The sequence below is a fragment of the Parasteatoda tepidariorum genome, chromosome 1 (assembly GCF_043381705.1).
Source record: "Parasteatoda tepidariorum isolate YZ-2023 chromosome 1, CAS_Ptep_4.0, whole genome shotgun sequence".
Lineage (NCBI taxonomy): Eukaryota > Metazoa > Arthropoda > Arachnida > Araneae > Theridiidae > Parasteatoda > Parasteatoda tepidariorum.
The window spans coordinates 3,139,576-3,152,058 of NC_092204.1; the positions used below are offsets into that span (position 1 = coordinate 3,139,576).

General features: G+C 33.3%; 1 protein-coding gene across 1 annotated transcript in view; it reads left to right on the forward strand.

Moving 5' to 3' along the window:
• Nucleotides 1–9,944: 9,944 nt before the first annotated feature.
• LOC107451064 (E3 ubiquitin-protein ligase Rnf220) overlaps nucleotides 9,945–12,483 on the forward strand; it is a gene marked incomplete in the record, with an annotated part of 107,051 nt that continues 104,512 nt past the window's right edge. Inside the window, 1 exon segment of the mRNA XM_071186671.1 lies at nucleotides 9,945–10,185. Within this exon segment, the coding sequence (XP_071042772.1) occupies nucleotides 10,141–10,185 (45 nt within the window).

The following is a 12,483-nucleotide window of genomic DNA, read 5'->3' on the forward strand; positions in this document are numbered from 1 at the left end:
ATACCTAAAGTAGGACTGAAAAAAAAATCAAAACTTGTTTGAATGCTGGAGGAACCAAAAGAGGAATTAAACAACGAATTACAAACGGAAAAATTTTTTTTAAAAGCCTATGAGAAAAAAAAATTTAGTAATAAACTTGTAACTTATTACTTTTATTTTGGTTATGTGCAATAATTACACAAAATTTCTTTAACCTAACTTAAATATTTACTGTGATTTTGACATCTTCATAAAAATCAAATTTTGTCTTAAATTCTATAATTTTGATAATAGTCAATAAAATTAAAGAAAGCTTTTGGATCAATTTAAAGTTATTGCTTTAAAAATTGAGAAAACTTCGTTAAAAATTGCGCCAGCCTTTAAAGTAATTCTTTTATACTGCACAAAAATTACAATATCATCAGCATACACAATTAAAATAATATTTTGACGTTTATAAACACAATTTAAGTCTTTAAATATATTCGAAGTTTCAATATCGACTACTTTGATGTAGCCATGCTATAAATAAACTTTACCTTCATAACATTTAACATCATATCCTGGAGGTTCCGACAAATCTCTCTACAAATATGCATCAACTTGATAACAGTTTAACATTGATACTAATAAAATAAATAATAATTTAATAATTGAAAAATTAACAAAATGCTTTTTCGTAATCAATACCTGCTCTTTGTTTAAAACCTAAAGAAACAAGTCTAACTTTATATTTCTTAGGTTTATTATTTTCGTCACATTTAACATTGTAAACCGATTTTGTGCCTATCACTCAAGTGTTTTTAGGAAGATCTACTAATTTCCAAACTTTGCGTTTAACATCACATTTAACATTTTACTTTTATTCAAGTTCACCTTTCACTACGTTATTTTTACTCATACTTCAAATCAGTGTTTCCCAAGCTCGTGACCTTTGTGTATCCTTTCTAAATTTTTCGTAATGCTGCGTACCACTAATAAAAAAAATGAATGTATTTTTTTTACTATTTAAAAATTGCACGTTAGAAATCACAACTGGCTGTTAACGCCACTCATTATTAACTGTTAACTCTGCAAAAAATAGCCGATAGAAAAATATGTAATCGTAAATTTTCATCCATAGCTTTGCTTTTAAACAAATTTTTTTGAAATTTTCGTTTGTTGCAAGATATTTCGCAGACGAACGCGTACCCCCCCCCCTAAACTGTTTCCTTACCCCAGGGGGTACGCGTACCACACTTTGGGAAACACTGCTTTAAATGAAAAGCATATTCACACGAAAGAATCTTCTACGCGCAAAATCTAAATTCAAAGTTGAAATTAAAGCTGCATTTGTACTATCAATATTTTCGTTAAGTTAGTCTTTAAATTTAGTTGGATAACCATGTAATACATACAATTTATCATTTCTGCGTACACTGAATATATAATCATTAAATTTATCCCAAACTATCCTCCTATTGCGGCTCCATTCAACATAGTTACCAGCAACTCCGCGAATTAAATTACGCCTCATTTTGGGCACACATAGAACATTTCTTAAAGTAATTTCCACCTTACCTTAAATATCCATACTGTAAAATCAGCGTCTCTTACACCAGTGACAATCGTTGAACTGTTACCGATCAGAACCTCTATCGAAGTAAATCCTTTTAAACCTCATTTTTTACACCAGTGACAATCGTTGAACGGTTACCGATCAGAAACTCTGTCGAAGTAAATCCTTTTAAACCTCATTTTTTACACCAGTGACAATCGTTGAACTGTTACCGATCAGAAACTCTGTCGAAGTAAATCCTTTTGAACCTCCTTTTTTACAGATATGCAGCAGAATCTGTTAGAAACTTCCTGATTAGCATTCCACACACACAATGTTTACGTTCAAACTCAAATAGTCTTTTTCACATCACTTCCGACGTTGCATATTTACTTTCTGGTGTCCACGGTGTGATCCGGTTTTTCATAGATCTACAGAACGACGAGGATTTCTAATATTTAGTTAGACTGCCTTCCATTGATGTTTTTTTTTTCTTCCAATCGTCTTTTACCGTCTCACTTAGGAAGCATCAGTTACGAAACGGTGTTCTCGCTTTAGTTCAATCTCAGAAAACATGTAACGGCAACCTTTGTGTCGGCTTCTCATTTTTACTGTCACGAAAATGTTCGTCATAAAAACCTTTTTTCAATAAAGCAAAAATATTGCAGTTTCAAATCTTACAAGTCCCGTAGTGGACTGATCGTTAAGACACGGTTCCCAGCAGATCACCGAAGTCAAGCATCACTGGCTACGGTCAGTGTGCGGGTGGGAGGCCACTTGGATCAGTCTGCGTAGGGACCTAAGGTGTGCGGTATTGGTCCTCGTTAAACTGTGCTACCGTAAAGTGCTCGACTTCGCGCGCAGGTCGTCGGGCTACCGAAGCGGGGGTGCCATCCCCTCCACAGAGGATCAAAATTGTGACGGCATGTCTTCGGATCATCCTCCGGGATGTTTCCCAGACCGCCGCCAATAGCCCATTGTGCAGCTCTAGTGTGACGTAAATTAAAAACAACAACAACAACAAATCTTACATCTTAAAAGGATTAAAAATTATTCTTAAAGCTTTTTTAAGCCATTTAAAGAAACCGTCGCCAATAGCCCATTGTGCAGCTCTAGTGAGACGTAAATGAACAACAACAAAAGCCATTTAAATAAAATGGTCACTTGAGGTCCATAATGACGTTTGAGCTGACGTCACGATAGAATCAAATAGCGTTGTTCAATAGAATTTCATGACAAGATGGATTTTTGCTGAGCATAACAAGACTTTGCAAAAAGAAACCTTATAATTATCTAGATTTAAGATTATTTTCTCTTCGTGTTGTTGTTGTAGTTCACTAACGCCGCACTAGAGCTGCACAATGGGCTATTGGCGACGGTCTGAGAAACATCCCTGAGGATGATCCAAAGACATGCCGTCACAATTTTGACCCTTTGCAGAGAGGATGACACCCCCGCTTCGATAGCCCGACGACCTGCAAGCGAAGTCAAGCACTTTACGGTTGATCAGTTTAACGAGGACCCATACCGCACACCCTCGGTCCCTACGCAAGTGGTTACCCACCCGCACATTGACTGCAACCAGCGATCCTTGACTTCGGTGATCTCTGCTTTTATAAAGAAGGTTGTTTTCCGAAGTTTTGGATTAGGATAATGTGTGTATAGAGAGCAGATTGTCACAGACCACGTTTAAAGGTTAGAAGGTTTACACGTAAACCGCAAAAAAACCTTTTTAGGCTAGATTAAAAGGTTTCTGCAGAGTGAAAATAAACCTTATTTTGTTTTCTGGGAATCCTTCCAGATTCCTCACTAAACAACTAATTCAATCGTACCGCAGTGGACTGACCGTGAAGATCACCAGCAGATCACCAAAGTCAAGCATCACTAGCTGTGGTCAGTGTGTGGGGGGATGACCATTTGCGCAGGGACCGAGGGTGTGTGGTATGGGTCCTCGTTAAGCTGTTCTACCTTAAAGTGCTCGACTTCGCGCTCAGGTCGTCGGGCTACATACCCTCCGCGTAGAGTCAAAATTGTGATGTCATTTCTTAGGATCATCCTCAGATATGCTTCCCAGACCGTCGCCAATAGCCCATTGTGCAGATCTAGTGTGACGTAAATGAAATAAAATTGATTCGTCGGGTGAAAATCTAGTGTTAAGGACATCATCTACCAAAATCAGCCAGACGAGATCTCGATGTGGGTTCAAAGTTTACTTTCAGCCACTGGTTGCGGGTTCGAAACCGGGATAGATGTTTCTCTCTGTGTGTTGTCCTCTATTGTGAGATGTGTGAATGTGACCCATCCTATAAACGGGTATCTGGGGCAGTGTGACGTGGGTAATTCCGTGACTTAAGTTCACATGTGCCCGCTCGGTAAAGTTAAATGAGTAATACTTCCGGCATCTTCCTAGGCGAAGAACGTTCAGTGCCTGCTGATGAAAAAGTTGACTTTCAGTGTTACCCAAGCTGTGTGACCGACTTCAGTACCAGCAATCAGGGATTTTCTCTCGATCCCGGTGTAGCTTGTCTCTGTTTTCGTAGAAGATAGGCCACTTTGTCACTCTCATCTGCTGTATCCTCAAGTGGTATTCCAGTTAAAAAAACTCAAACATCATTTTTCCATTAGCAAAACTTTCATATCAAATTTCAAGCTTAACTAATTAAAATCTACAAGCTCTGGAAAGGTTAAAACAGTTCCATCAGTTGATTCAGTCATGTTGAAAATTGAATATCTAATTCAACTTTCCACTCGTTATTAGTCTAAATATTCCATTTAATCCAGACCAAAGGCTTACGAGTTCGAGGACCGCTACCAATTTTCTTATGTTAGCAGAGGATCCAAGGTAGTTAGTAAATGTGTTAACTAGGACTGGGCTATAAATCGATGTATCGAAGCATATCGATTTAACGCATATATCGGCAAGACGATACAAAGACTTTCATTCAAGGCGATGCATCAGAAATCTGATTTAAGCCATCCCATCTTCAGAGGATCAAAATTGTGATGGCATGTTTTCGGATCATCCTCAGGGATGTTTCCCAGACCGTCACCAATAGCCCATTGTGCAGCTCCAGTGTGACGTAAATGAACTATAATAGAACTATAATAACTGAAATGATAATAATAAAAAATAATTTTTTAAATATTAATGTATAATGTTAAAATGTTAAAATATTAATTTTTAAAAAACGCTTTAAAACAAGTTTTTAACACTTTGTTTTACGCGTATTATTAATTTCTAAACAAACATTTCAATAAATACTTTAAGTAAGATTTGTACATTGNTACATCTTAGTCAATTTATTTAATATCTTTCTTTAGCAAAACATATATATTTTCAAATTTATAAATTGATTTAAATCAATATGCGTATGAAGTCTTGATAGAAATCTGACTTTCTGTGCCTTAAAGTAAATGAAATTTGATTACCCTATATCGTGATACATCGCTATATCGCGATGCAAAACTGACGATGCATCACGATATATAATTTCTAATATCGCCCAATCCTAATGTTAACTCATAGGAGGAAATTCGTAGATTTAAATATTTCCTTATTACATACAGTATCATCTCGATACAGCAATCAACTGAAAATAATTACTATGATTACAGTTTAAAACACTATTATATATATACATGCATAGTAACATATAGGATCCCCTAATATTCTTATAATTATTTCCTCCGTTGGATGTACTATTACCCGGTAATAAAATACCCTGGACAAATATGAATATTGCAGTTCAATATTAAAGGGCCATGTTGTAAGACAGAATATTGACTTCGAATTTCCTCTTTTTAACGCTAATAAACACATTTCAATACATATTATTATACATTGCTGTTGTTCTTGTTGTAGTTAATTTACGTCGCACTAGAGCAATGGGCTATTGGCGACGGTCTGGGAAACATCTCTGAGGATGATCTGAAGTAAAGCCATCACAATGTTGAACCTCTGCAGAGGGGATGACACCCCCGCTTCGGAAGCCCAACTACCTACACGTGAAGTAGAGTACTTTACGGTAGAACAGTATAACCAGGACCAAAACCGCACACCCTCGGTCCCTACCTAGACAGATCCCAGTACTATTATATATAGACATACATACACAGTAACCTATGGGGACCCCTATCAGTCTTATAATTATTTCCTCAATTAGGATACTCCAGAACTAGGAAATATAATACTTGTTCCAATTTACATATTATAGGTCAATATTGAGGGGCGATATAGGACCATGTAGTAATAAAGAATATAGACTTCGAATTTCCTCATTTCAACGCTATTTAACACACTCTTATATTTCCGAGTTTGAAAATTATTCCTTGATATTAAAGGGAGCTAGGTGATCTCGAAATTTGAACCTCACTCGCGCCATTTTATTCCTTTATTCTGTTTTTTTTTATTATTGCATTGCGCTTTCTTTGCTGGACTTCACACACAGAAAACACCCCTTGCATGCAAGAACATCCAAAATGTTACAAAAGGAGTCGAAAAAGAGCAAATGAACAGATTTTTCTGGATTTTTCCAGTTTTTTCCCATTTTCCCAATAAAAAAAAATTATTTCTTACATGCAGGACCCTCCAGAATGTCGAAAAACACATTGAACAAAATTTTTATGTAAAATAAACAGAAGAAGAAAAAAAAAGAATTTTTTTTAAAAAGCGTACGTCACTGGGATTCGAACCCAGGACCCCGCCTTCCTGCTGCAAGCTTACTTGTCTGGTATACAACCACACAGTCCACGGTGATACGTGAAGCCTACCACAGTTTCCCTTCAAAACCTCTCTCCTTTCATCTTCGCTATATACATTTAGGGGCACACTGAGACCCCCTTAATTGGCCTATAAAAATTTTCCTCGGCAGCTTTGTCTGGACCATAGACCCCTACTTAGGGACCGAGTTTGAAAATTATACCATCATATTAAAGGGAGCTAGGGGTTCTCGAAATTCCAACCTTACTCGTGCAATTTTATTTTTTTATTATTTTTTTTTATTATTCCATTTCGATTTCTTTCCAGGATTTCACACACAGAAAACACCCCTTGCACGCTAGAATATCCAAAATGTTACAAAGCGAGCAAAAAAAAAAAGCAAATGAACAGATTTTCCTGGATTTTTCCAGTTTTTTCCAATTTTCCTAATAAAAAAAAATATTTCCTACATGCAGGACCCTATAGAATGTCGAAAAACACATTAAAAAATAATTTAATGTAAAATAAACAGAAGAAGAAGAAAAAAGAAATTTTTTTAAAAAAGCGTACGTCACTGGGATTCGAACCCGGGACCCCTCCCTCCTGCAGCAAACTTGCTTGTCTGGTAGCCAACCACCCAGTTCACAGTGACACGTGAAGCCTACCACAGTTTCCATTCAAAACCTCTCTCCTTTCATCTTCGCAATATGCATTTAGGGGCACACTGAGACCCCCTTAATTGGCCTATAAAAATTTTCTTCTTCAGCTTTGTCTGGACCATAGACCCCTACTTAGGGACCGAGTTTGAAAATTATACCTTCATATTAAAGGGAGCTAGGGGGTCTCGAAATTTGAAACTCACTCGCGCCATTTTATTTTTTTATTCTGTTTTTTTTTAATATTCCATTACGCTTTCTTTGCTGGATTTCACACACAGAAAACACCCCTTGCATGTTAGAATATCCAAAATGTTACAAAGCGAGTCAAAAAAGAGCAAATGAACAGATTTTTCTGGATTTTTCCAGTTTTTTCATATTTTCCCAATAAAAAAAAATTATTTCCTACAGGAAGGACCCTCCAGAATATAGAAAAACACATGAAAAAAATAATTTAATGTAAAATAAACACAAGAAGAAAAAAAAAGTAAATTTCTTGAAAAAGTGTACGTCTCTGGGAATCGAACCCAGGACCCCTCCCTCCTGCAGCAAACTTGCTTGTCTGGTATACAACCATCCAGTTCACGGTGACACGTGAAGCCTACCACAGCTTCCCTTTAAAAGCTCTCTCCTTTCATCTTCGCAATAAACATTTAGGGGCCGACTGAGTCCCCCCTAATTGGCCTATAATAATTTTCTTCAGCAGCTTTGTTTGGACCATAGACCCCTACTTAGTGTCCGAGTTTGAAAATTATACCTTCATATTAAAGGGAGCTAGGGGGTCTCGAAATTTGAACCTCACTCGCGCCATTTTATTTTTTTATTCTGTTTTTTTTTAATATTCCATTACGCTTTGTTTGCTGGATTTCACACACCGAAAACCCCCCTTGCACGCTAGAATATCCAAAATGTTACAAAGCGAGTCAAAAAAGAGCAAATGAACAGATTTTCCTGGATTTTTCCAGTTTTTTCCAATTTTCCTAATAAAAAAAATTATTTCCTTTCATGCAGGACCCTCCAGAATATCGAAAAACACATTAAAAAAATAATTTAATGTAAAATAAACAGAAGAAGAAAAAAAAAGAAATTTTTTTTAAAAAGCGTACGTCACCGGGATTCGAACCCATGACCCCTCCCGCCTGCAGCAAACTTGCTTGTCTGGTATACAACCACCCAGTCCACTGTGATACGTGAAGCCTACCACAGCTTACCTTTAAGAGCTCTCTCCTTTCATCTTCTCAATATACATTTAGGGACCCACTGAGACCCCCCTAATTGGCCTATAAAAATTTTCTTCGGCAGCTTTGTTTGGACCATAGACCCCTACTTAGTGTCCGAGTTTGAAAATTATACCTTCATATTAAAGGGAGCTAGGGGATCTCGAAATTCCAACCTTACTCGCGCCTTTTTATTTTTATTATTATTTTTTTTATTATTATTCCATTTCGTTTTCTTTGCAGGATTTCGCACACAGAAAACACCCCTTGCATGCTAGAATATTCAAAATGTTACAAAGCGAGTCAAAAAAGAGCAAATGAACAGATTTTTCAGGATTTTTCCAGTTTTTCCCATTTTCCCAGTAAAAAAAAATTATTTCCTTCATGCAAGCCCCTCCAGAATATCGAAAAACACTTTAAAAAAATAATTTAATGTAAAATAAACACAAAAAGAAAAAAAAAGGTAAAATTTTTGATAAAGTGTACGTCCCTGGGAATCGAACCCTGGACCCCTCCCTCCTGCAGCAAACTTGCTTGTCTGGTAGCCAACCACCCAGTTCACGGTGATACGTGAAGCCTACCACAGTTTCCCTTTAAGAGCTCTCTCCTTTCATCTTCGCTATATACATTTAGGGGCACACTGAGACCCCCTTAATTGGCCTATAAAAATTATATTCGGCAGCCATGTTTTGACCATAGAGGGTATTTTTTAAATGGTATTTAATGTATGGTCAAGTATGGTTTTAATGTATGGTTTTAATGTATGTTTTTTAATGGTAATGGTCAAGAGGGTATTTTTTAAAATAACATCCTATATTACTTTTTGTCCACTTTCAACTTTTGTGTCACAGAATTTAATTGTATCAAAGATTTCAATTATTGCCGTTTTGTGAGTGGGGGAGGGAGGGGTAATTCTTATGAATTGCTGCGAAAAATATCGAGAAGAATAAAAAGCTTGGTTGGCATGATTTGAAAATATTTAATTTAAAAAAATCGTTGATCACACGTTGAAAAATCACATAATTATTTATTTTTAAATCATAGATTTTTCTAAAAAATATGTATTAAAAAATATTTTCTAAAGCTTATTAAATATTATACTTAAGTTTTGTTAGTTCAATTGATATAAAATCTCATTGATAATAAATGTTTTATTCATAGCATCGAGAAATAATTTGTAATAAATTCAAAAACGAAATATTATGTCTTTTTTTTTTCGGAGCTTAAATGTGGATAAGAATGCAAATTAAATTATAATTTCTTAATTTTAATTTCATATCATTTTCATATTTTAATGTGCACATTGTAATAAGTAAAATAAGTTCTATTTTATTATCAATAAATATGATTCCTTTACACCCATTTAATTTTATGAACATTTATTTCAATACAAATAATTTTAAAATTTATTAAATATCTGCTCGACAATAAAGAATAAAGACTAGTTCTGCCAGGATTAATTTATTTTCGAAAATTTTTTCTGATCTAAATTAATTTAGTTTCCATTTGATAAGTTGGTTCTCTGTCTTTTCTATTCATTCATGTTTTTAGTTTGATAAAAGAAAAAAGAAAAAAATAACTGACTTAATTAACCATGATAAAAAAGTTTTATAGTTTCGCCCATGACCTCAACACGCCCAGGTTATCAACTTTCTAACTAGCTGTTGTCGATATTTTCTTCAACAAATATTTTAGAAAAATAATTTTGCTGTCAATTTTGATTGCATAAAATTATTTGCTGTTAAAGTACTGATTGCATAAAATAATATACCTTTTCAAAAAGAATCATTATAAGTCAATAAAAACAATGTAGATGGCGCCATGGAACAAAATATATTATTTTGTGTTTTTTTCCCATCATCCCTTTCGTTGTTTTGAATACAATACATTTTCTGTGATCTTGCAACTAAATAACTTATAAAGATTGAAAAGTAATGGCATTTGTATTAAACAAATGCATTTAAAAAAGTAATCCATACTTTTTTAATTGAAATTTCTGTCTCGTTTAATTTTTTTCATGCATTTAAATGATTTTTTTAAAATCTTTATATTATGGATGAGGAGATAGCAATTACTTCTGTACTAGCAGACGACAGAGTAAGTTTTCTTTTAATTTCCATCTTTTCATTGAACTAATAACAGTAATAAATTCCAATTTAGTATCCAATCATTTATTATCATTAAAATAATTGTTATATTATTCATCTGTTATGGGATGAGATTTGATTGAATCGGATAATTCGCGCTGTTTCGTTTGACAATGTATACAGCTTCCATCTAAAATATCTTCGTATTTTAGTTAATCATAGCTAATTTCATTTTTATAAACAATTGGTATCGTGTTTCATGCCAATTCATATATTTATCGAGTTATAAATGTTGTTTATTATGTTTATATTTGTCTATAACGCTAAGATAGCGGAAAATAATAGGCACACTATTTGAAAACATTTATTTATTTACTAGTGCCCTCAAAACTTTTCCAATACCATGGTCCAAGAGTCATTTGTTAAGAGGAATTGATATTAGTTTAGCTAGTTTAATCATTTTACAGAAATTTTTTTTTTTTACATTTCATGAGAATTTAAATTTTCTGATGATTTGTACAAAATTTGGGAATTGATTATCACCTTTAATAGAATATTTTTTTTAAAAAATTAGAATATATAAAAAAAAAAAAAAAATTTTATAATTTAAAAAAAAAAATTGCATTGAATTTTAATGTATTGATATAAAAATTAGTTTTGTATAAAAAGTCTTAAGAAATTCTAACATCTATAAAAATCAAGCTTTTTGTACTTAAAGGAAGAGACTCTCTATAGATTTTTTTAAATTTTATTTGATCCATAATATTCTTTGAAATTTTCTAACAATTTATTACCAGGGGTCTGTCCAGGCCAAAATTTACTACAGTTTAGCAGTACCTTCAACTTTAGGAAACACAAAATACTTAATATAATATAATACAAAATAAGTTTTATTTTTGTATCCCGTAAGAAATGATAGATCCACCTTTTTACCATATTTTAGTGTTGATTTTTTAATATAGGCTTCTAATTTTCACAAATTGTGTCTAAATTTTGTATCAATATTAGGTATCTCTCAGAATAGGTATTTCTCAGAAAAACCTAGACAGGCCCCTGATCAGGGGCGGATTAAGCGTATGTGGGGCCCTTAGATTAAATTTTTTTCTCATATATATTTTATTTATTATAAAAGTATTTATATATCTTTTCATTTAAGAAAGCATATTTCAAATTAAAATAAATAATAATAAATAAAATTTTACTTTATTTTATTAAATTAGAACTAAAACATAATCATAACATTCTGAAAAAATTTGAAAAATCATTGTTTTTCTTAATTTGTTTTTAAAAAATCCATTTTAAGGGGGCCTAGTGGGTAATCTGGCCCTCATTACATTTTCGAGAACTTTATTTTTTGCTTTTCTCAAAAAATCATTCAAAGTTGTATTCTGAAATTTAAGATGGTAAGAAAACACATTTGTGTTCATTTATTTTTATTCTTGTAATAGTTTATTCTATACGCAAAATGTTTTAATTCACTAATCAGTCAACTAAATTGTTATCCGTGTGGCAGAAGAGCTGTATGCAACGAATCTCTTTAGCACTAATTTCTTACTACAAGATTCTTTTGCTAGTAACAAATATATATTTTACTACTTTAAAATAACATAAATGCTGTGTTTACGAAAAAAATTTTAATTGAACATATGGTAATTTTTTATTCTAATGTTATGGGTGATATTCTTGCATTTTGTTAGGGAGGGGACTTACAAATTATTTCCTCCTTTGCATTTTGTAAATAATCATCACAATAAAGAAAATAATTAGAAATCATGACATCCTTAGTAGTAGTAATTGCTAAAAAAAAGGGTCGACAGCGAAATCAAGCGAATCGAACTCCTCAAATGCATGTTTCATTTCGAGATTTGGTTGTGATACATTATATCGTATAAATAATATTGGATTTAAAAACTATGAAGAAATCAATAGCAATATATGCCAAAAATTAGGTAGAATGATTGCCTTAAAAAGTAAATACTCAAATGCACGATTCAAATTTTCCATATTGTTTGAAATATATTGAGATATTTAAAAACCACTTTAAAAAAAAACAATATCAATAACTGCCTAAAAACAATCGAAGCATTACATTGATTTACGGCATGAATTTAGCTCGTCAAAAAGTGATTAACTAAATCCATGATTCAAATATAAGGTGTAAATTTCTGTAGAAAAGAAAAGTAATTTTTTTTTTTTTTAAGCTTTTCAAAAGAAAAATTGTTGTGCAAGAGTTCTGTGACAATGTCAAGGTGTCACTAGGGAGGGGGAGGGGGGGGTAAGAAAAAGCATCTGTGTTCATTTTTTATAT